Source organism: Penicillium griseofulvum (assembly GCF_001561935.1).
Source record: "Penicillium griseofulvum strain PG3 chromosome Unknown contig_10, whole genome shotgun sequence".
NCBI classification, from domain to species: Eukaryota; Fungi; Ascomycota; class Eurotiomycetes; order Eurotiales; family Aspergillaceae; genus Penicillium; species Penicillium griseofulvum.
In genome coordinates, this window is record NW_024467433.1 from 671,514 (window position 1) to 694,709 (window position 23,196).

Here is a 23,196-nt window from a genome sequence, read left to right on the forward strand (position 1 = left end):
GAAATGTCACCAACCGCTTATCGTACATACTCCGTAAGGGGTTTATGGTTGTGCAGCCGCTGGGGTTCGTGTTATTGTAAGCTTGGCGGTGACACACGGGCTTGCGTGGGCTCCCCAGAGGAGAAGTGATATACGGTGGGTCATGAGTAGCTAAGGGGCTGGGGCCATGAGACTGGTATTCTGCGCTGGGGACTTTAGTGAGATATCAAATCTGAGGGAGATGAATGAATTTGAAATAGACGAGATAAAATAAGCAACGGGCATTTGATATGGGGAATGTGATACATTATGATGTTGGATACCTTGGGGCTTAGGCATTAGAGACATGTTGGTGTATGAAGTAGACCTCCACAATGGCCCATAAGTGGGGGCCCATAAGGCCCCCAATAAAGCCCATCGGTATAATAAATTGGCCTCTGTGATCGCTATATTAAGATCTTTTCTACTAATCATATAAGGTTTAAATATAGAGTAATAGATTATAGTAGCTATATTAGTACATATCCTTATTTCAAGTAAAATCCGATAAGTAGAGGGCGAGACCTCGCAGAAAGTAGATATATAGTATTAATATTGATGTTCTGATATCAGATATATATTTTGATATAGACGGGAGTACCACCACTACTTTCTAGTTACCCTATGTAGTTTTCAATTTCTTTATAAACGCGCTTTTCGCGTTTCCAGACGTGATATCAAGAACTAACTAATAACAAGCTCTTAATCATTTGAAAAGATAGGATATTACCGTAGGGATAAAGCCTAGAAGCGTAGGCAAAACGAAGCGTGATTAAAAAGATAGAAAAGGGAGGGTCCAACTTTACTTGGCACCTAGATTCTTCGTACGTTCGTACTATTTGGGGCCCATTGGGCCCCTACTAAAGCCCAGCCCATTTGCGGGTTAGGGTGGGTTGAGCCCTGGGCTTTATGGGCTGGTGCGGAGGTCTAGGATGAAGCGCTGGCATATTGGGAAGACTGGAGGAAGTATTTTCCTCCATGATCTAGTTATAAATTACCACGCGAGCTGATACTGAAATATAGAGACTTGAATACTGTCGAACGAGGAGTACTGAAGATGACTTGATAAAAATGAGTATGTATTGCAAAGAGCGAGAGGCGCTCGCTATTTAACCCCTAAATGCTAACCAAGTCGTCCAGAAGGGGGAAGTAATCAGTGCAATGATCAGTAATACCATGATTAGCAATATCCAAGAGAAACGAAAGAATCGGTGATATAAGGGGTCCTATGGATACCACGTCAACTGTGTTTTAGTTTAAGATTTAATTAAAAATGTCTTAGCTCTCGGCTAAGCAGACTAGAATGCACTGCCGAGATAAATTCAGCAACAATCTATCGTCACTATCTAATAAAGCTTGGCATAAATGTAAATTTTAGACCCTTGTTTCTAAATACTACTACAGGAGGGTTGCCTCTTTCGCATATGCGGCATTTGCATATACAATAAGAAGTATGCCAGCCTCGTGTATGACCAGCAATTGGCTACCGTTTTATTATCGATGTCTCAAAATTAGCTCTCTAGCCGGAAGAGTTCAGGTAATAGGGTCTGAACATGTAAAGTAGCATTTCTATCTACTATCTTCTGTATATAGTTATTGCCCTGATCTTTGCCCCTCTAACGTTTGTTAATATCAGAGGTGTCCTGATGAATAAATTTTGATGTCCTGCGAGATTTAGAGAAAATCTCGGAACTGAAATTCGATTTCAGATTATAGCCTTATTATTCACATCCGAAGTCAACGCACCCGTTCTTAAAATTAGTATTATAAAATTATTCGCATTGAAAGTGGTATAGTTTACATCCTAGCCTCCTCGGTTAATTCTTCGAAATATGGATATGGGAGCGCGGGAAGAGCAATATGCCATGAGCATTTCCATGTTTTAGCATGAGACAAGGGTCCTAGTGGGTCGGAAGAAGGAATGATCTGACAGTCTCATCATGTAAATTTAAGCAATTGGGTCCAATTGATTGCTGTCTTCGCTACTAACAAGGGCCCACTCTTTTCTCGGGGTTTGCTGACGAACCTTAATCGGGAATAAATAGGCCCTACCATCAAGGTAAATATTAGCAAACTATTCGAAATGAGTCTCGTCATGCAATATATGGGAACGGTCTCGATAGCCCAATTCACGCACTTATTCGTAATCCAGAGGCTTTGGACATGCGTGGCCTAATTATCAAGTTATCAGGGTCTCAATGAGTAAAAGCTGTACATCGTATTAAAGAGAAATTCGACACCTGAAAAGGAGATCTGGCGGTTTAATTGTAAGGATGATTGATTGCTATGTTTGGCCACATTCAATGAGACCTTTGTGGAGCAATAGCAAATTGGACTGTAACAGATATAGATATCCATGTGTTAACTTATACGAGCGGGAGAAGAAATAAAAGGCAGACATTTCCCAGTGTCTATAAGCCCATCTCATACATCTTCATCCCTCAAAACGATAGAGAGTGAAAATGCTGGCGTTTATGCATTATTTTCCCCTTCTAGCAGTCCTTTTAGGACTCGCTATGCCGACCCTGTCTACACCTCTCAGCCCCCAGGCCCAACCCGAAGAGGCGATCAGCGACATCTCCTCTAACTCGACAATCGAGCGCCGCGCCGGTCCAACAACTTTCAGCAACAGCAAAGACGGCATTGACCCAGCCGGGTTCTACCACTCACTCTACAACGACAACAAAGCCTCGGCCAGGTACACTGAGTTCCCTGATAGCGGCCGGTTTCAGCTCGCATGGAACACCCCGAACAAGGAATTTCTAGGTGGCAAAGGATTCAAGGGTGTCGCACCCCGGTAAGTATTATGTTGCAGCTATCATCCTCGGATATTACTAACTGTCGCTAGCTCTATTACCTGGGATGGCTCCTTCAGGGCTTCTGGAGACTGGACTCTGGGCATCTACGGGTGGACTCAAAACCCTGTCACCGAGTGGTACGTTGTCGAATCTCACGGCGATGGTGTTCCTGGCAATGGTCACATTCTGGGCCAAGTTTACAGTGACGGTGGAGTCTATGATGTCTACAGTCTGTCGTACAACAACGTACCTAAGATCTATGGGGCAACTAGCTTCAAGCAATACTGGTCCGTCCGACGTAACCACCGGAGCTCTGGTACCGTCAATGTCGCTGCCCACTTTGATGGTTGGAGGAAATTGGGACTCAAGCCGGGCAATCCGGTTTTCCAGATGATTACTCTTGAAGGGTTCAAAGGAGAAGGCTCTCTCGATTTTACTGTGCGCAGATAGACGAGCAAAGGAGAGAGGAATCGTGGGAGGATGCGAGGTTCCGATTGGTAGTGTGGAGGAGGACGGGGATGTAAATTCCATTGGCAATATTCTTCTGATTTCCTGTCGATAGGCTAACTAACATGTGTCAAACGCGTGTTATAGGCTAGGTCAAAAAGCAATGGGAAAATTTGTCAGTCATACTGAAGTGGAGAGATTTGTTATAGTGACATGGAGTTTGTAAATCAGAGATATCAGGAAACCTAGCTAGTATCCTTGCCCGTAGGCTATAGCAAACTAAAGTCGGAATTTAAAATAGGACTAGGATTAGCCATTTCTCGGAAGTTGACCGAAACTAGAAAAAGCGAATGATCGTCTATGTCTGGGTTAACTTCCGGCTAGATCTCGTTTAATGCTTGACAGAAATTAGATGTGAAACAAGGAGGGCTGGGGCTGACTTGATACCAAAAGCTTACTATGCGGAGCAAAAGGTAAAATGAGTGGAAGCGCTCAATATTTAACTCCTAAATACTGACAAAGCTATCTAACTAAAGGGTAATTCCGGCTGACCTTAGATGTATGGCGAACGTACTAGTAAAAAAAAAACGATGATAAACTGGATTATACGCGAACTGCACTGCTCTCGCAAGCAGCAACGCGCTAAAAGCTTCCATACAGTTTTTGGCATTGTTTAGCATCAAATTCCAGGTTTCCAAGTCGATACCGCTATTCTTAGACGGCCCTCACACATTCGACATGCTTGACCTCCATTGCTCCCGGGTTCTTCTCGTGCTCCTGATCCTGGATACCATCTGTGTCTGGCCTTAGCTGAGGGCCTCGTCGACCGACCTGATACCAGGGCAGCGAGAATAGGCTGTCCGTGCTTTCAAGCGATCGTCCTGTCAGTTCTGGGACAAAGAACCACACCCAGATAAGACCCAACAGACTGACAGCCGCACAGAAAGCGAAGAATCCGTAGCTTTGCAATGAAAGAAGCATACTTGGCACAGCTTTTGTGTTGCCGAACTGGTTAACAAAATGCAGGCACATCACAAGAGAGCTACCCAAAGCACGGAGGCGAAGAGACCAGATATCAGCATTGACAAGGTACTGGAATGAGTTCCATCCCATCGTCCATCCAACTCCAGAGAGATAGATCATGACAATCGAGCCAACAGCTCCACGTTGTTGGGAAGGGGTCAAACTCCCGGAATCCAAAGATTCTGAGCCGACGACGCCAAGATAAATGGAAATATACAACAGTGCGATCGTCTGTAATGAGATGCCCATGTATAGAGACCGGCGGCGGCCAATGAAGTCGATCAAAAAGAATGCACAAATATAGGCAGAGACCAGTTTCACAACGCCGAGGATGCAGCTTGCAAGTAGCTTCTCCGACTGGCCAGTCTTGCCGAGGACTCCAAAAAACTCGGTTGCATAGATTGTGATGGAGCTAGCACCCGACCATTGACCCAGAACTTGAGACATAGTACCGAGCATAAGACGATATCGATTCGCAGGAATCAATAGAAGTTCACGAACTTTGCCCCATTGGGACACACCGTGAGACGCCTCTTGCTCTCGCTCAAGCTGATTTCGAATACCAATAATCTCAGCCTGGAGGAATGGGTGGCTGGAGTCTAAGCATCGAATATTTGAGAGTGCCTTTTCCGCCATCTCATGTTTCCCCTGGATTGTGTAGAATCGAGGAGTTTCAGGAATAGTGAAAGATAACACAAGGAAGAAGCTTTGGTAACCATTAATAGCTGAACCAGTGCATAAGAAGGAGAGAAACTCACGCCGCGAATCCAATATGCGAAAATTGTGGTGCAACCCACTGCCAACGTGAATCATCCGGTAAATTCACTGACGCCCTCCAGTTGCTGAAGAAAGCAATAGTAGCTCCCAGGTAGACCGAGCCAGCGAATAGGTTAGTCAACCTACCACGCACACTCTTAGGCGCGATCTCCGCAATATACATAGGACTAACAACCGTAGTCATCCCAATCCCTAAGCCGGCAATGAAACGGCCGGCAAGAACCTGGGGAACATTGCCGTGGCTCACAATGATGATGACAAAGCCCGTGAGCCATAGCAGACACAGAGTTTGCAGAGTACGGACACGACCAAACCGGTCGCAAAGAAGGAAAGCTAGGAATGCACCGACGATACTACCAAGCTGAACCATGCTCGTAATATTGGAGAGGACATCAGCCTGATGGCTTTCGGATCCTTCTTCCAAATGAAATTCATCCTTGAAGCTTTGTAGGCTGACCATCCCACCGACTAATCCCTCATCGAGGCCACGGCTAGCACCAAGAAGACCTATTTGTTTAGTCAGGAATGTCCTCAGACAAAGGATGAAATAACAATGCAGCTTACCAAATACACCGGCGCTCCAATAGAGCTTCCAGTTTAACACTTCACGGGGCGTATCGTCAGGGCCTACTGGGGTGCGGATATTGAACACCATTCTGAAGATATCAGTGAAGGCCTTTTTTGAGTATTTGTGAAGTTGGCTAGCAAGATCTCTCGAAACACAAACACGAATTTGAATATCAGCTTGGGTACGGGCTTTATATTTCACTCGGACGGAATTCCCCTCTACAACGTACTACTTACAAGACGAGTATGTCCCACATACAGTCTTCTTGCGGGGAACTTAGGGATTCCGGGGATGCGCCATTTACGGTAACTGATAGACATTCGGGGTTATAATGGAGTATGTCATTCTGGGGTTTGATCCACTTTATGTTGATTTCGGTCAACTCCCGAACGTGGTCACAAATCTCAAATGAAGCCAAGATGCGACTGAGGTATGCCACGTAAGCCGAACTATACGATACTGGCCTTCTCAAAGTCATTTGTTAGCCCGAAATTATTACCTCATGCCTTATTTGAGGTTGATCTCAAATGATACCAACTACTTCAATGCTTTCCCGCTTTCATATACGCAGAAATGTTCACATGTTAGCGCTCTAGTCGACCAGACTTTCCGGCAATTGCAAGTTGCGTTCTGCCTAAGCCTTTTGCCATTTTTGTAGGGACAGGAAAAGTTCGGTTGAACCTGGGGTCAAAGCTGACCTCTCCCCGGGCCTGTAAGGTTGTTGACTCAAATCGCACCCAGTATGTCCTCGGACAACGTCCGCGCGAACAAGATTCGATCGACTAATGTAATTTCAACACTACTACTTATCCTTTCCTTATGTAAAAACAGACTCGAAATACGTCCTACGCGCTCGGCACGGAAATTCGAGAATGGAATAGTGAAATAGAACTACACATTTAGATAGAGTGGAATAGAAAACTTCCACTCAAGAACAGTCTCCAATCTCTTATTTATCACCGTCACCAACGTATACGACGGGTCAGCTACAACGGCTGAGCATTGACCGTGGGTCCTACTTAACCCTCAGGCGGGACCGCCTGATATGCTGCATTTCGCCGATAGTTTGGCCTCTAGCTACATATAGTTTAGACTTCTTTTACTAAACTGCAGCCAAAGTGGTGCTGTACCTAGCACGAAATGATCCTGCTGTCCAGAGAGAAAGTCCTTTTCGGTCTGAAGAGGTGCAAGCGAGATATCATAACTTTTCAGAAGTCGGGCAATACTGTGTCGAAGCTCCATTAAAGCGAATTGTTTTGCGGCACATGCGAATGGTCCTTCATATGTTAATATATGCTTCTGTCACGGTTTCAACAAAACTTACCGATGTTGAATGGAATGAATACTGAGTGATCGTTTATCAATTCTGGCCGGGTTGTCCATCGTTCAGGAATAAACTCTTCCGGGGATACAAAAGCACGACTGTCTGTTGATAGCATTATGATCTGTATTGCCGGAGATCGCTTTATGGATAGTAGGAAAGCACATACCATGATAGACAGTATGCAGAGGTACCCGAACCTTCACATTACCAGGAATATATTTATCGCCGATATAGAGTCCGTTAGGGGGCGTTAGACGTTGATTTCCCGACAACAATGGAGAGTGTAAACGGAACGCTTCGTTTATAACCCCATCAAGCAGGTCAAGTTTTGAAACGCTGTCATAACTCAGATCAGGAAGTTGGTCTAATCTTTTCTGTAGCTTTCTGGCCTCGTCTTTGTGGCAAGCTAGCCGAAAAAGAATATTTATGGCTGCTGTGGCGATGGGATTACTATTTAATTTGAGCAAAGTCCAAACCTGGAAGCGCGTTTCTCGGAATAGTATCAACCTACCTCCCTGCGAGAATGCTGCCAAAAGCATCACCTTGCAAGTTGAAAGTATCTCGAGCGGTCTTTCCGCCTGCCTCATAGGTCTGAAGAAAATAAGAGAACACATTTGGTTGATTGAGCCCAAGCTATTATAGATTATATTTAGTGACTGGTGCCCTCATATCATTCCAATGTTCATGTTGAAAATCGTGAATAGGTGAATACTGACCTTGCGTGTTTCTGAAATGCGGGCATCAATCCAGTGCCAAAACCTCGTCACCCCTAAATTCACCAGTGGGGTGACTTTGAGAAGTGAAAAGAGCCAAGGGAGATGACCGAAGTAGCCAAATGCGACTCTTAGTTGTGTTTTGATATCGCTAACAATATGCAAATCTGATGCATGCTTATCAGTCAGGGTGTTGAATGATTTCCCTAATACAATATCTCCCATAACGTCAAATGCGAGATAATTGATCCATTCCTTCACAGGAACCGGTTTGTCCAAGTTGCTATCGATTAGCTCGAGAAGTCGGTTTATATGGATAAGCATCCGAGGCTCGTAGTCATGCAGGGCTGTAGCATGTTATTCTTCTGTTCCCACTATCGGTGTTGGGTGAGATATGTAGTTACCTTTAGAACCAAAAGCTTTATCCCAGACCTTTCGCCGTTCTGCATGTTCTTCTTTTTCGCGCGTGGTTAAGAGGGCTTTCTGTGGATGGAGCATGGTGTAAAAAGGACCCTTTGAAACAGGGGACTGGCTGCCATAGATGGCTCTAACAGCTCTTGGGTCTGCTATTGAGAGTTCCGAGGGGCCTATAATATAGTAGAGTAAGCAGTGTAAAGACCCTAATATGAATAGGCTGAAAGTCCGACCTATTCTGAGGTAGTCGCCGTATATTTTGTGCATTCTCTGGGATTCTAGATAGAAACGAAGCTTCCTCCCTGATATTGCTGTCATGTAAAAGTTTGACGCGCGTGCAAGGAACGGACCAGGGAATTTGTGAAGCTTGTGAAAGAACATCCTGTAGAGTATCACACTGCAGTATATGCCAAACGTGGAGTAGCATCCGAGAACCAACACATCTTTTGGCGTTATGCAGATACCGAATAGATCAGTTATACTTGATTGCTTGAGATAAATCAATAGACTCCCACCTATCCAGAAAGTCAAATGAGAAAGAAATACATAGGGGGCCTCTATATCCCATTCATCGAAACGATATAGCATCAAGTGAAGTAAAGCGCCACTCGATATTGCAATTAATGGTATGACGACATGAGACATGCTGGAAAGGTGTAAATATATTTGAGTCTTGAATATCAAACATGGTGGGTATGGCTCGTCTGGTATACATAAGGGTGGGTAGATTGACTTCATTCAAACATTACCTCACTAGGTCATATGCATTGCTATAGTTCATGCTGTGGAGGGAATATACTTGTCCTACTTGAAAGCTAACTCATTTATCTGCTGTATAACTGCTATAGTTCCTCTGCTGCAACTTACTCATACGCCACCAAGGAGCAGTGAAGCTACATGTGTCAAACCAATGACCACTATATCAAACATTTATGCTAATGACACGCTTTAGTCTTTTACCAGTCATATTTCCATACCGATAACACGCAACGAGCCACGTGCAACATCTAATACCTCACGCATCCCCGAGCTTTGAAGGGGGGGGGGGGGGGGGGGGCGGGGGGGGGGGGGGGCTGCAATTTGCTAAGTAGAGCAACTTGCCTAAGAATACTCGGTCTCGGTACATATCTCGCACTAGAAGCCGAATATGTAATGCCACTGCTAGCTTGAAGTCCCCCAGCCCGAAGTATACTGTTATCCCAAATTCACGCGTTATAATTTCGTTTGCGCGTGACGTACTTGGAGAATCTAATAGTAGAACTGAGGTCATAGAGCAGTACTTCAAATATCAAATATATCACAAGCAGCTAACTAGATAAGTACCCTGAAGAGTCGTGATAATGTTTCTCAGATAACTGGCTTGTCGAAAAAAACACGGTTCCATTGCATAGAAGGACTGTCTAAGACAATCCTGCGCGCCTCCTCCATGAACTCTATATCACTCCGATAGGCATCAACCACATCCATAATCGGTGACCTATAGGACGCGGCTAGATCGTGAACGGTTCCACCGGGTGTAAAAATAGGATGGTAAGCATATGAATACCGGTTACCGCCATATGTGGCACCAAATAGATATAGCGGTAGACAGTCGATAAGATGCTGAGAAAAGTATCCTAGCCGTCTCTCATTGAGAGTAGCTGTTGGAACCCGGCGATGAATATATTCTCCAGCACTTCCCCGGATGAGGTCTTCAAATCGTCCACGGAAACTGTCCACCACGTCGAGTAGCTTGGTATAATCCTCGTCGATTATATCAGCCCATCGGATAAGCGTAATTTTTGCCGAAGTTGCGTTACCAAGCTTCCAGTCTTTGATCACGCGGTTGATCTGAGCAGTTGCTTGATCACCAGCTTCTTTAACCATACTTTCAGCAACCTCGAGGGTCATGCTTCTCGGAATCATTTGGTCGTATTTGCAGGGGTCGTCACAGATAAGGACTAGGACATCGTGGTGCTTTGCAGTAAGACTATCAAGTAGATCCTTGATGTTTTCATCTGTGTCAAGTGGGTGTTTGCCCATGCATAGGATCACAATGCAGCGTCCAGCCGCAGCCGAGTCTTCAGAGATAGAAAATGGATACATAATATTGCTTGAGAGAATAGAATTGGCTTCAAGAAAAGATATTTTGTATTGTATTGGTATATAGATGTTATAGAGTATGACTACGGTATATATAGCTAAAAGTGTCTACAAGTGAGATACATGATGAGGAAGATTTGAGTATGCCGGTGATAGTTTCATTGACCTACGTCATAATAGTACCCTAAGGTTTACACGTGGATGAATTTATTAGGATGAGATACAAATGTTGATATGAAAAGAACTTATGTGTGACTTGCTATTTCTGGAAAGACCAAGCGTATATTTGATTCACTTGATATTCTTGGTGTAACTAATAGAAGAGTCGCTTGAGTCAATGGTACATACTAATTACACCCAGTAGATACTACCTACCCGGACAATTGACAATCTGACATCTGGATAAGGTTTCCAAGGTTTGCGCTGCTCGCCATATTAGGCAGGTCAAAGCACATCTACACGTTTCTACACTTGAATGAGAATAAGTATCCATTTTACCATTTCTAGAAAGGTCACGGTGTGTCTAACTCTGCTATTTATCTGCTTACAAGATCAAGGCAGCAGTATACTAAACGGTTTGGCTTTATATTCATCCTAACCGGAGAGAACCCCAAAAAGCCAAATAAATTATGGCCATAGCCACAACGTTCCAAGAAATATAAAAAGCTGCTCATTTCACTACCTTGCTATACTTTATGACAACATAAACGAAGACTTTATTTTTCAAAATGACCAACAATCTACCTGATCCAACCAATGCCTCTCGCGCAACACCAACAATCCCCGTTTCCGATGCCATCTTGCACATTGGGAGCTCCACTTTTATCAGTGCCTCTTCACTCGAAGTATGGGAAGTGCTGATTAACACCTCAACATGGCCAGCCTGGAATTCTTTTATTCCAAAAGTGACGATCCGATCACAACCAGACTCTATGAGCAATGAACCACTCTCCCCGATATTCCAAAAAGGGACCACGTTCACCTTCCATGTCAGTGCCGAACCTACCATCACGTTCAACATCCCGCTGGCTGTGACTGAGTTCACTGCTCCCAATCCCGAGTCAGCTTCTCCTGGCCATATCGTGTGGACAGTTGACTATGATGCACCCGGTGCCCCGCCGCCTTTTCTTTTAGTAGGGGAACGAATGCATGAATTAAAAGATGTGGAATTGATGGTCGACGATAGATTGCTCCGTGGGACAGAGGTTCGTCACTGGGAGGCGATGATGGGGTGGTTGGCCCACGCAGTGCAGTGGATATATGGACGTAAACTGCAACAGGGTTTTGACACATGGGTTTCTGACCTGAAGACTTTTATGGAAAATGTCAATGACCAAACTTGACTAGGTACACCATGTGGGGAAAGAGAATAAATATAGTTTTCTCCTCACTTCAAGCTAGGTAATACAGAATGGTGAATAAATTAATATACGAGAATGGAAACTTATAATTCCTCATTCATAGTTTCCATAAAGTCTTTATACAATTTAATGCGTACAGTATATGTATATTTTGGGTTCCCATCACCTCAAACCCTACTTTTGGACTACCTATTGAACTCAAATCCTACTCGCTTACATGGTTCATGTAATGAAAGTAAGAGAGAAAAGGTAGATATTAAATCAAATGATAGGGAGATAAATATAGTAGTTAATCAAAAAAGAGAAAATTTGGGTTCGAAATATCATAAGAAGTCTCCTGACTCTATGTAAGTTCAGAGATATACTACCAAACCTTAATCTCAAGGTTATAGATCTGCGAACCACCTTCCAAATCTGAATGCACTACAATATTATACTTGAAGTATGTGGTGGATAAATCTTAGGGTATTTCAGCACTGCAAGATTGGAGTCTATATATTACTGTGCTTGCTTCATTAGTCCTGCTGGATACAAGTTTTGGATTCTCTACTGCCATTTCCCATTAACCTTCCCTGACACCTCTGCTCAAATAACCATTTGTCATGTCATCAGAGCATATAGACCAGTTTGATTCTATTGAGGATACAATCATAGATTTTAGTAGGTCATTACTGTTTTTCGTCGTTAAAGTGAGAAAACTGACCTAAGGTGGCAAATAGAAAATGGGAAATTTATTATAGTCCTTGATTCGCAAGACCGCGAGAACGAGGGCGACTTGATCATTGCTGCAGAGTCAATCACAGCGGCTCAGATGGCATTTTTAGTTCGTTACACTAGGTAACCTAAGAATAACCATTCTACACCTTTTCATGGGTCAAATACTAACATGTGATTTTGATATGAACCACAGCGGCCTAATTTGTGCTCCTATCACTGTTGAACATGCCGCTCGACTTTTGCTTCCTCAAATGGTCACCGCAAATGCCGATCCCAAAGGCACAGCATACACGATTACCATTGACTCAAACGACTCGTCCATTACAACAGGGATATCAGCACATGACCGCGCTCTGACCTGTCGCATGTTGGCATCTCCTAGCGTTTGTGCAAACCAGCTTCGGCGGCCAGGTCATATAATCCCACTACAGGCAAGGCCTGGTGGTGTTTATGAGCGCCAGGGTCACACCGAAGCAGCAATAGAGTTTTGCAAGCTAGCAGGGAAAAGTCCTGTTGCTGTTATTGCAGAGCTGGTGGAAGATGGGGAGCCAGTGTGGGGAGTTCCGGAGATAAACGAGAACAACGGGATGTTGCGTCGGGACGGATGTTTGAAGTTTGCAAAGCGGTGGGGAATCAAAGCATGCACGATTGAAGATTTGGTGGCCTACTTGGAGAAGACAGGAAATAACATGAACGGAGATAAATAGTTTCAAGATGATACTATTTTCTTTGGGACGGGGGGAATTCTTAGTAGAGATATCCATGACATGATACTGAGCCCATCTTCCATTTACTAAAAAGGAATTGGCATTCAACATCTGCTGATTATCAAAATAGAGAGATTAGCTCTGACGGAGCGACATTACACTAGCTCAGTGGCCACGGGAAGCGGGTACTCGCGGGAATGAGACCAAGTGGGTCTATACTTGGCTTATGATTGGTCTACCCTACAAATATGCTCCACGGCCATAAAGCTTGGCGGAGCCTGGATATTTGGAATAGCACCATCTTTTATACATCAATCGATCAATCAAGGGGAACTTGGTTCATATTCCATCGACATGTTTCCAAATAATACATAATCCTATTTTATATCAGCCTGGCAATTTATAATCATTAATGAGTTGTATCGATTTCTGCAAATATAGGCCGGCGGGTAGACACCGCTGTTAGTACGTTGCGGAGTGTGCCAGGCAATTGAATGAAATGGCCCAACGGATGCGTGCATAAGCCAAGCAACAAACAGCCAAGCAGGTGGCCGAGACTAAGACTGAGACAGATTCTTCCAGAAACAGTGCGGCTAAAGGCATTGTACTAACATAAAGAAAAGTTGGCGATTTACATTGGCGTATTTTCGTTTTGTGACTCTGCTCAGACGTCTTCTACAAAACTCCTCAGAATACCAGAGGCTAGGCCTAAGTTACTGTGCTGAAGAGAGACTGTTAATTCTATTGGACAATGTTGAGAAGTGGAGTTTCATACTATGCAGAGTCCCGAATCACGCCCGGGACAGTACAGCTGCAATATCCCGTTGCCAGTAGCCTGAGACCACCATTGGATATTAACAACGCAATTTCTGTTGACCGCTATAATTTAATTTCCCTATTGTTTGCATCCAGATTGAGATACAGATCTTGTTGGGATACCAACCCAGTTCATTTGCTGTTTTACATGGGTATAAATACGCTGTCCCTCGAAAGACTTCTCCAACACAGATCTCTTCCTTCTTCCTCTCTCTCATATATCATGCCCAGCAGTTCTCTCTGGTTCCAGAAATTTAGAGAACTTGCACTATTCTTCTGGTACACGTTATTCCTCACCTATATTCATTAAAAATCCTCACAATTTCTAATGCATCTTTCTCTGTCCTGGTGTCAACGAAGTCCCCCTTTTTCCGACGATGCCGCCATTGCACAAGATCCCGTAGGCCCGTTCCCACCACCCTCCACCGAGCTGTTACGACCTGATTCCTTTGCTCGTGAAGCTCGCTTCTCGGCTCATTTCCGTCGCATCGAATGTCGTGATTCCTCTCCTCATACAGTGGAGAGGTGCTTCTCCTTCAGGTAGTACATCGGTCAATAGTCAGGAGCAAAGAAAATTGTGGACGGAGCTGAGCTGCTGACCGAGAAAGCCGGGAAGGGTCGATGACAGATCAATGCCTGGTACGCAGGTGTGTCCACCTAGCACAATCGTCTCGTTCAACACAGGTGTTCTTGGCAAAAATTGTCTGCGTCTGTTAGGCTTAAAACAGATTGGAATTCCGACATGGGGGAGTTTGGTTTAACAAATTTATCAAACTTTGAGATCTTCTCCGTCGAAATTGTTTGAAACCTCTGCCACCCAGTACAGGGTCCACATCTGTCTTCAATCCTCAGGGGCCTCTTTTTGCAAGGTATCCTTGGCAAAAATTGTCTGCATCTGTTAGGCTTAAAACCGATTGGCACTCTTACATGGGGGAGTTTGGTTCAACAAGTTTATCGAGCTTTGAGATTTTCTCCTTTGAAATTGTTTGAAACCTCTGTCACCCAGTACAGGATCCACATCTGTCTTCAAGCCTCAGGGGCCTCTTTTTGCAAGACACCTGTGTTGAACGAGATGATTGTGTTTGTTGAACACACCTTCGTGCCAAGTACTAATCCAGGTCTCGAAGTCGTTCTCCAATGCGGATATTAAAACCGAGGGTGAACCGTTGCCAGAGGTTGAAGACGCCGGAGAGGCAGACTCGGGATCGAATCCGAGGATGATGAAGCTAAGGATTTCTAGTCATCTATCAGACTGCCTCGCGATGGAGTCGGTAGCTTTAGGTTAGTGGTCTGCCAAAAATGCAAAACATCCTTAACTCCATCGTCCTTGGCTTCGCTCCCAAATTTGCGTCTCTGGGCCCTTCAGCCGCTGGCAATGATTTATCGTCGGTTTTAGTATTTGCACTTGAGAGCCAATTCGAGACCTGCTGTTTCCATTGATAATTTCTATTAGCTCTCTGGTCGTTGCGTACCTTGATGATTCGCCATCTTTTGAAACTGTCCTCGTCGAATGTGTAAGTTATAACAGACCAAGGCGCTGACTGCTTCCTGCCTTGTATTTGGGCAATGCATCGATTGTTCTGGCACATCCCCCGACCTCTACTGGGGAATATGCCGGTACGATTGATGACTCACTCAAATACGGGGTAAGAAGCAATTAGGGCCTTAGTCTATTATAACTTACATGTTCAATGAGGACATTTTCAAAAGATGGTGAGACATTAAGGCATAGTGTATTGATATACATTGGATTGGAAGGCTGCTCGTTCGGGATGGGTTGTCAATAATGGAGAGCTACATGTACCACTGCCATAAATCCGATTTATACTATAGTTTCATAGGATAAAGTAACAAAAGCCTGGGCTCAAAAGGTCTCAAGAAGGCGAAGAAAAAATAAAAATCATTATGTCGGTGTATTTCAAAAATTAATGCCCGTATTTTTTATTTGCTTTTTTAAAAAACCACGTAAAGTGTATACCACTAGTTCCGTACCCCTCCTTCAAACCCCCTTTTCCTTTCCTCTCTTTACTCCAATCTCTACTACAACATACATAGTACTACCATGGGCCACGATATTGCTAAGCGCGCAATTGTAGTAGCCTGCAAAGCCAATGGCATTAGCAACAATACTATTTCAGAGCAAATTGACCTTTCAGCAAGCACGATACGCAACATATATCAAAGAGCCCTTGAAAATGGCTTTGATCCAAACTCGCGTCCTTGGATCATTTCTGACGCTATGCTAGCTGACGCCCCTCGCTCTGGAAGGCCGACAAAGCTGTCATTAGATGTGCAAAACCTAGTGCTTTCGAAAGTGCGCCTTGATCAAGAAAAAAAACCTACGCTGATATTGCTGAGGAAATGAGACTCGAAGGCTTTGATGTCTCTTCGAGTACTGTCTGGCGGGTCATGAAAAATGCTGGTTTAACAAAGACGAGACCACCCCGGAAACCTCTTGTAAAAAAAGGTTACCGGCGAATCTGGCTTCTACCAGCACCCGCCATGATGAACAGCTGGCTGAATCACCAAAAGCATCCGCTTCAGGGACCTCATCATGAGCTGACGATGCCAGGCCATTGGGAGGTCTCCGGGGATAGGGGCTGCCGTACGCGCCTGCTGTAAGCTTTCAATTAGTCTCTGGTCTAGGCCAGCTTGATTTCTTGGTCACCGAGATTGGAGTTTGGGTGATCGGGAAAATGTTACTTGATGAGGATTCTCATGTTTTCTTCACCAGCGCGGAGGATAGCGAATCGGTCTATGCACAATACAAGGATCAGCACTGTCTACTATCTTTTAATTCGCTGAGTGTATCGAGAGGATCAGTAAGGTTTGGGCTGTGTATATGCGTATCGACTACGATAAAGTGTGATAATGCACTGGGACTTCTCAGCTCCCTCTCTCTTCAACCACGCACCCCCTTATTCACTTCAACTTTTCAATCTTGACTCCTCAATTAGTTACGGAGTGCGCAGTTAGAGACATTCGGGTTGCAGATGGAGTACAATGAGCCAACTCATACCGCCACCTGTCACTTTCAATAACGATGATGTCTCAAAGCCTCAAGCTCGCAATTCTGAGGCGCAGGAACAGCTTGTTATCGATACTCTAGGTCTCGGTGTCATTGACTGATTGCTCTCATGTAATTTAGGGATGGCGATTATGATACCTGGTGATTCAATGCCGCCTTGATAAAAGAGGGAGGCTTTGAGAGCGATACAATGATGTTGCGGCTCGAGGATCGGAGGAGTTTATCTAGATTGGAACACGCTAGCCTAATTAGGCTCAGTGCCCGCTGAAGCTATTCAGTCACTTTCTTGCGATGAATCATTTTGGTATGATTCAGAATAGATAGAGTATGATATAGGCTTATTTCTTGGTCACTGGGCCAATAAGTCTTACGTATAGGTGATTCACCTAGCTCCAGTGATTGCGGATGAACCCCACCAGGAATATCCAAGAGATGTTGGGCCTGCTGGCGGACCTGCCTATTTAGGAAGGCACCCGCTCCATTCCTAATTGGGGAACTTTCTCCATTCTTGCAAACTAAAAAGCTAGATGATATTCATGAGCAAAGCGATTTAGTCTGTTTAGACAAATGATATAAAAGTCCTTTGATCTATTCTCCGTCTTATCTTCTTATTCCTTCATTCTTCCAGTTATAAGGTTATTCAGCCGTTTTACCAGCCATGTCTATCGGAATGCAAGATAGCCCAGACCCCACGATCTGTGAAAATGAAAAGGCCCAACATGACAATATTCAAAATAATCAGCCTTCATCGTCGTCTGATTTATCTTACGAAATCACCAATGAAAAATGGAACCACCCACGATCCAACATAGCAAAGACACTGGCAACATTCTGGAGCTTCCTAATAATGGGAGCGAATGACTCCGCATACGGTGTAGGATACCCTCTAATGCCCATAGCAGTTGTAATATTATACTAATCCAATACCGTTCCCAGCCACTCCTTCCATACGTACATGACCCCCAAACCTGAACCCCACCTCCCCTTCTAACACATTACCAGCTCGAAACCTACTACAACCTCTCCTACACAGTTGTCTCCCTCGTCTTCCTCTCTCCATTCCTTGGCTACACCGCAGCCGCAGTCTTAAACGAGAGAGCACACTGCGCCGTAGGCCAACGAGGCGTAGCCTTCATCTCATCTCTGTGCCATCTGATAGCATACATCTTGAACTGTGTGCATCCGCCATACCCCGTCCTCGTTGTGTCATTCATATTTGCAGGTCTAGGAAACGGCCTCGCGGACTCAGCATGGAATGCCTGGATTGGGAACCTCCATAATCCGAATCAATTACTCGGTCTGCTTCATGGGTTTTATGGTGTAGGTGCTGTTATCAGCCCTCTCATTGCATCATTGCTTGTTGCGGATGCTGGTTTGCCGTGGTATTATTTCTATTACATCATGGTATGTGGTATTTAGTTCACTTGGTATACTACCTAGTATATATCTGACTAATGGTGACTGGTTTACCTAGATCGGAGGCGCTGCAATCGAGCTTGTTGTCTGCGTTGCGTGTTTCTGGGATTCTACAGGAGAAGCATTCCGACTAGCCAAGAAACAGCAGCCTGGCAAACCATCTCAGGAAGCAGGGTTGTGGAGCGTCCTATCCACAATGCCCTCTGCACGAATTACTTGGACCTGTGCAATCTTCCTACTTGGATACGTTGGCGTCGAAGTCGCGCTAGGAGGATGGGTTGTGACATTCATGAAAGAAGTGCGACATGCCGCACCATTTTCTAGTAGCATGACATCTACAGGATTCTGGCTCGGCATAACCGTTGGACGGGTTATCCTTGGATTCATCACTCCTGTGATTGGCGAGAAGATTGCTATCACGGTAGGCTCTCCTAGCATGTGCATTCCACTCGGACTAAAAGCTCACCCTTTAATAGATTTATATCTCCCTCGAGATAGCATTCTGTCTTATCTTATATCTGGTTCCGAACTTCTACGCCGGCGCGGTCGCCATATCAATGCAGGGTTTCTTTCTGGGTCCGTTGTTCCCGGCGGTTGTCATTGTTACGACGAAACTATTGCCGAAACATTTACATGTCAGCGCCATTGGATTCGCGGCAGCCTTTGGGGGTAGTGGCGCGGCGATTCTTCCGTTCATTGTTGGTGTGCTTGCGCAGGCTAAGGGTGTTGAGGTTTTGATGCCATTTACTATAGCCCTTTCGGGAGCGATGTTGCTTCTTTGGAACCTCCTTCCGAGAATTCCTAAAGACAAGAGTGCATCAGCTAAGAATAACCGTGAGGCTTGTGGGGCATAATATGGCGTGCCCATGTCAGGAACAGCAAGCTCAGGATGGGGGCCGTGGGGTCAGTGGTGAAGAACGCTAGTAATTGATGCCATCATAGGCTGTAAACAATGAATTTCAGCAATTTTAAGGGAATTCCAGAGCTTACCATGACATGTTTCAGGGGGCAGGACTGGGGAGAAAGAAATGTGGTCCCATAGCCGAGAGTCCAGCTATCTCGGAGTTAAGCCGATGTCTAGCGCTGTTCAGTGCCGGTCCACTTCTCCGCAAATCCACGGGATCTCCTGAAAAGACCCAGGTCGGGGATGTCGGCATGCCGGAATAGAAATGGATTGATGTCCAATTCCATAAGTCAGACAGTGCGAGATATACTCGGAAATGCCTTCGCCTCCTTTGCGGTAGAAATATCCGCATCATGACAAACAAGCCCTCAACAGGAGCTGTCTCAGGACTCTCGGTATAATCCATTCTATCAAACCAACATAAACCAAGATAAATCAAACTAACTAATCCCAGACACTCCCTCCAAATACCAAACAATGGTGGAAAACCACCCATCTCATCCACCTAAACATCCTAATAGCAAGCCTAATCCTCTTCTCCAGCACACTGGGCTACGACATCTCCCTAATGAACAGCCTCCAATCCCTCCCCCAATGGCAAACCTTCATGTCCCACCCAGCAGGAATAAAAATGGGCTTCATAAACGCCCTCCAAAACATAGCCTGCATACTCTTCCTGCCCATCCAGGCATGGTCCGCCAACCGCTTCGGCCGCAAACCCACCATTCTAACCGGGTACATCTTCATGATCCTCGGTGTGGGACTTCAATCCGCCTCCCACAATCCCAATACATTCATCTATTCCCGCGTGCTGGTAGGCATTGCCGGAGCCTGGTTCCAGTGCGCTGTGATTCTCGTTACGGAAATCGCGTATCCGACGCATCGCTCGCTCGTCACGGCTATCTATATGTGTCAGTACTACGCTGGATCCTCGCTATCTGCGTGGATTTCTTTCGCGACGAGGGATGTGCAGAGTAACTGGGCGTGGCGCGTGCCTGTACTTATGCAGATTGCGTTGCCGCTTCTTGCATTACCTGGGACACTGTGTGTGCCAGAGTCGCCGCGTTGGCTGATTAGTCGTGGGCGTGTTGATGAGGCGAGAGGTATTCTGGTTAAATTCCATGCTGGTGGGGATGAGGGTTCGCAGTTGGTGGGTTTTGAGATGGAGGAGATTAGTCAGGGTCTTGCGCTGGAACGGAAGGCTCGACGGGAAGCGCGCTGGGTTGATTGTGTTAGGACTTCTGGGAATCGGTATCGGCTTTTCTTAAGTGTTTCTTTGGGTGTTTTTGCTCAGTGGAATGGAGGGTATGTGTTGATTTGGGCTTTATATTGTCCAGATCCGTTGCTAACTGGATGTCTCTAGTGGTGTGGTGTCATACTACCTAACTCTTATACTCGATACAATCGGTATAACCTCGTCAACAGATCAGACTCTCATAAATGGATTTCTCCAGGTCTGGAACTTGGTGATGAGCGTGGTGGGTGCTTGTCTAGTCGACCGCGCTGGCCGCCGTGCGTTGTTCATTACGTCGACTGTGATCATGTTGATCAGTTATATCTTCATCACTGCACTATCGGGAAGCTTCGTGACGACGGGGACCGCTGCTGTCGGAACAACTGTGATCCCTTTCTTGTTCATCTACTACGCCGGTTACGATATCGCTTTCACGCCGCTACTGCTGGCGTACCCGGCAGAGATTTGGACGACCTCGCTGCGTGCTAAGGGTGTCGCTATCTCCATGATATCGAATTATATAGCGTTGGTTTTCAATCAGCTTATTAACCCGATTGCGTTTGAGAGGATTTCTTGGAAATATTATTTTGTGTTTTTAGTCATGCTGCTTGTTATTTTGGTTGTCGTTTGGAGGACTTATCCTGAGACCAGGGGGAGGTCGCTTGAAGAAATTGCTTGTATTTTTGACGGGAAGGGGGTGCGTGCTACTTGTGCTAAAGTGACCACGGAGGGAAGCCATAGTGAGAAAATTGAACATCGAGGGATGTGATATGGAAGTTGTAGAACTTGTTCATTGCCCAAAATGGACATCAATGTTTGACGTGACTCGTAGGAAAAGTAAAGATACATCGCGCAATGAGGCCGTGAGACACATCAGTCGTAAAATAAAGGTAATAATCACCTTTGAAGCAGATTACTTCGGGTCGTACTTTTCTTTCCAGATCCTATAGAATCCATTAGATTCGAATCGCAAATTCTCAGTCAGTTGAACATACCATGAATTCCCAAGAGTAGGGCATCCATTCTTCTCGGCAAGTCTGTAATACTTGGCTGCTTTGAACTATAGCCACATCGAGTCAGAATAGGCTCAGAATATACAACCAAGCAGAAATCACACGTACCTTGTCTTTCTTACCCCCGAAACCTTCGAGGTAACACCATCCCACTTCATTCATAGCATCAGTATCACCCAAGTTCGCAGCAGTCTCGTAATACTGTCTAGCAGCAGGAGGATCCTTTGCTATACCCCACCCATTGCGGAAGCAATTTGCCAGCTCGAACATGGCCAAAACGAGCTCGCCTTTTGCAGATCCCCCCTTGCTCACCCCAGCACGGAGGGCCTCCGCCTCAACCGCAGCTGAGTTGGACGCTGCAGCAGAGAGATAGGTTACGGCGCGTGGGGTATCTACAGGACAGCCCCATCCATGTCTAGACATCTATTAGTAGGATTTTGAGAAATAGCTGGACATGATCTTACCGCAACGCGAGGCCATAAAGAACCTGACTCAGGGGATTATTTGCGCCATTCGGATCGGCAAGTTGTCCAAACATTTGAGTTGATCTTTCAAGGTCTATGATCGATGTCAGTAACTATCTCCAGCCAGACATAAAAAGCAAAACTCACCACCGGATTCATGCAATCGAATCGCCTCTTGAATATTAATCTATAATGTGTTAGTCTGACATTCCAACTGCAACAAACACCGCAAATATATGCGCAATCGACACCTACATCTTCATTCGGATCAATCCCAATCCGACTCTGACTCGAACTCCTCGGTCTAGCCTGCTCCAGCCCCAGTCCCAAACCCAGCGATGCCTCCCCCTCCCCTTGCCGCGGCAATGACGAGCCGGACTGCGCGAACTGCGGATTCCGCTGCACAAGCACAGTAGCCCTCTTTTCCCACAACGCCTCGCGCTCCTGGTTGCTCGCACTGCGATCATCATCGATCTGCGGCAGGTCCGCGGGGAGGTTAGCAGAGCTAACGGAGGAGTCACGCGAGTTACTGCGACTGCGGGGGCCGAGATGAAGGAGGTTTGAGAGACGGCGCTCGCGATGGGGTGGTGGGGATTGTGAGGTTGCAGAGGCAGGTCTGGGGGAGCGGTTGAAGAGCTGGAAGCTCCGGCGCGGAGAGGTAGGTTCTTCTTGAGTTGGTGATGATAGGTATTGGGTTTGGTCGTTTGGATGAGATGGTGGGATTAGTATCTCTTGGGTATGGGTGTCTGAACGGATGAGCTTGAACTCAGGTGCTGGGGGTGTTTCTGGTTCATTTTGAGCTGTTTGGGCGCTGAGGTCGTCGCGTTTGTGGAGGATGTTGCGTAGTGAGGGCATGATGCGTATCTACTTATCCGGATAGCAGCGGGGAGTGGATATGTGACTTCTTTGATTGCCGACTAAGGTATTTAGATATGAGAGAGGTGTCAGGAATACTTGTAGGGCTGAGTGTTTTAAAGGGAACAATAAATAGTGGCTGTGTAGCGGCTTATGTCCCGTGGACTGGGGTCCGGAGAGTCTTGGCCAACGGCTAATAGCCCGTGTGCACACAAATCAATATATTAGATATGAAATGAAATAACTTATGGGCAATATGCCAGAGATGGAATTTCCCCAGATGAAACCTTAGTATAGATCGCTTATCGCATTCTCCACGGGGGTGGCGTGCTGCATTAGACCCTGCATATATCAGAGTGCATGGACTCTTCTTTACCTCGGGAAATACAATGTTTACTTCGTTCATTGGACATAGCTCTAGAGTGGTACCAGTCACATACGTTCAGGCACTCTTGAGTATCTCGTCGTATCATATTCTGGTCAAAGTGTTCTACGATGGAACTGGCCCAAACAGATT

The 23,196-nt window shown here is 45.5% G+C and overlaps 7 protein-coding genes across 7 annotated transcripts; 4 read left to right on the forward strand and 3 right to left on the reverse strand.

Annotated features, from left to right (window-relative positions):
* Positions 1–2,534: 2,534 nt before the first annotated feature.
* PGRI_084270 (glycoside hydrolase family 11 protein) lies at positions 2,535–3,266 on the forward strand (the record flags this gene model as incomplete). Its single annotated transcript, XM_040796141.1, has 2 exons — positions 2,535–2,815; positions 2,867–3,266. 2 exons carry the CDS (start codon positions 2,535–2,537, stop codon positions 3,264–3,266), a joined length of 681 nt encoding a protein of 226 aa, XP_040650679.1.
* Positions 3,267–3,977: 711 nt separating this feature from the next.
* On the reverse strand, positions 3,978–5,718 carry PGRI_084280 (Major facilitator superfamily domain, general substrate transporter; the record flags this gene model as incomplete). Its single annotated transcript, XM_040796142.1, has 3 exons — positions 3,978–4,992; positions 5,045–5,570; positions 5,628–5,718. The coding sequence occupies 3 exons, from the start codon at positions 5,716–5,718 to the stop codon at positions 3,978–3,980; spliced, it is 1,632 nt and encodes a 543-aa protein (XP_040650680.1).
* Positions 5,719–9,429: 3,711 nt separating this feature from the next.
* PGRI_084290 (uncharacterized protein) lies at positions 9,430–10,167 on the reverse strand (the record flags this gene model as incomplete). Its single annotated transcript, XM_040796143.1, has 1 exon — positions 9,430–10,167. One exon carries the CDS (start codon positions 10,165–10,167, stop codon positions 9,430–9,432), a length of 738 nt encoding a protein of 245 aa, XP_040650681.1.
* A 725-nt stretch (positions 10,168–10,892) lies between these two features.
* Positions 10,893–11,507, forward strand: PGRI_084300 (SRPBCC domain-containing protein; the record flags this gene model as incomplete). The annotated part of the gene is made up of 1 exon (XM_040796144.1): positions 10,893–11,507. One exon carries the CDS (start codon positions 10,893–10,895, stop codon positions 11,505–11,507), a length of 615 nt encoding a protein of 204 aa, XP_040650682.1.
* A 620-nt stretch (positions 11,508–12,127) lies between these two features.
* Positions 12,128–12,949, forward strand: PGRI_084310 (3,4-dihydroxy-2-butanone-4-phosphate synthase; the record flags this gene model as incomplete). The annotated part of the gene is made up of 3 exons (XM_040796145.1): positions 12,128–12,185; positions 12,245–12,362; positions 12,436–12,949. 3 exons carry the CDS (start codon positions 12,128–12,130, stop codon positions 12,947–12,949), a joined length of 690 nt encoding a protein of 229 aa, XP_040650683.1.
* A 4,691-nt stretch (positions 12,950–17,640) lies between these two features.
* On the forward strand, positions 17,641–21,116 carry PGRI_084320 (Major facilitator superfamily domain, general substrate transporter; the record flags this gene model as incomplete). The annotated part of the gene is made up of 6 exons (XM_040796146.1): positions 17,641–17,667; positions 17,796–18,197; positions 18,268–18,630; positions 18,686–19,043; positions 19,635–20,418; positions 20,477–21,116. 6 exons carry the CDS (start codon positions 17,641–17,643, stop codon positions 21,114–21,116), a joined length of 2,574 nt encoding a protein of 857 aa, XP_040650684.1.
* A 144-nt stretch (positions 21,117–21,260) lies between these two features.
* Positions 21,261–22,679, reverse strand: PGRI_084330 (tetratricopeptide repeat protein; the record flags this gene model as incomplete). The annotated part of the gene is made up of 6 exons (XM_040796147.1): positions 21,261–21,291; positions 21,343–21,407; positions 21,469–21,775; positions 21,825–21,918; positions 21,972–22,011; positions 22,080–22,679. 6 exons carry the CDS (start codon positions 22,677–22,679, stop codon positions 21,261–21,263), a joined length of 1,137 nt encoding a protein of 378 aa, XP_040650685.1.
* Between the last annotated feature and the right edge of the window lie 517 nt (positions 22,680–23,196).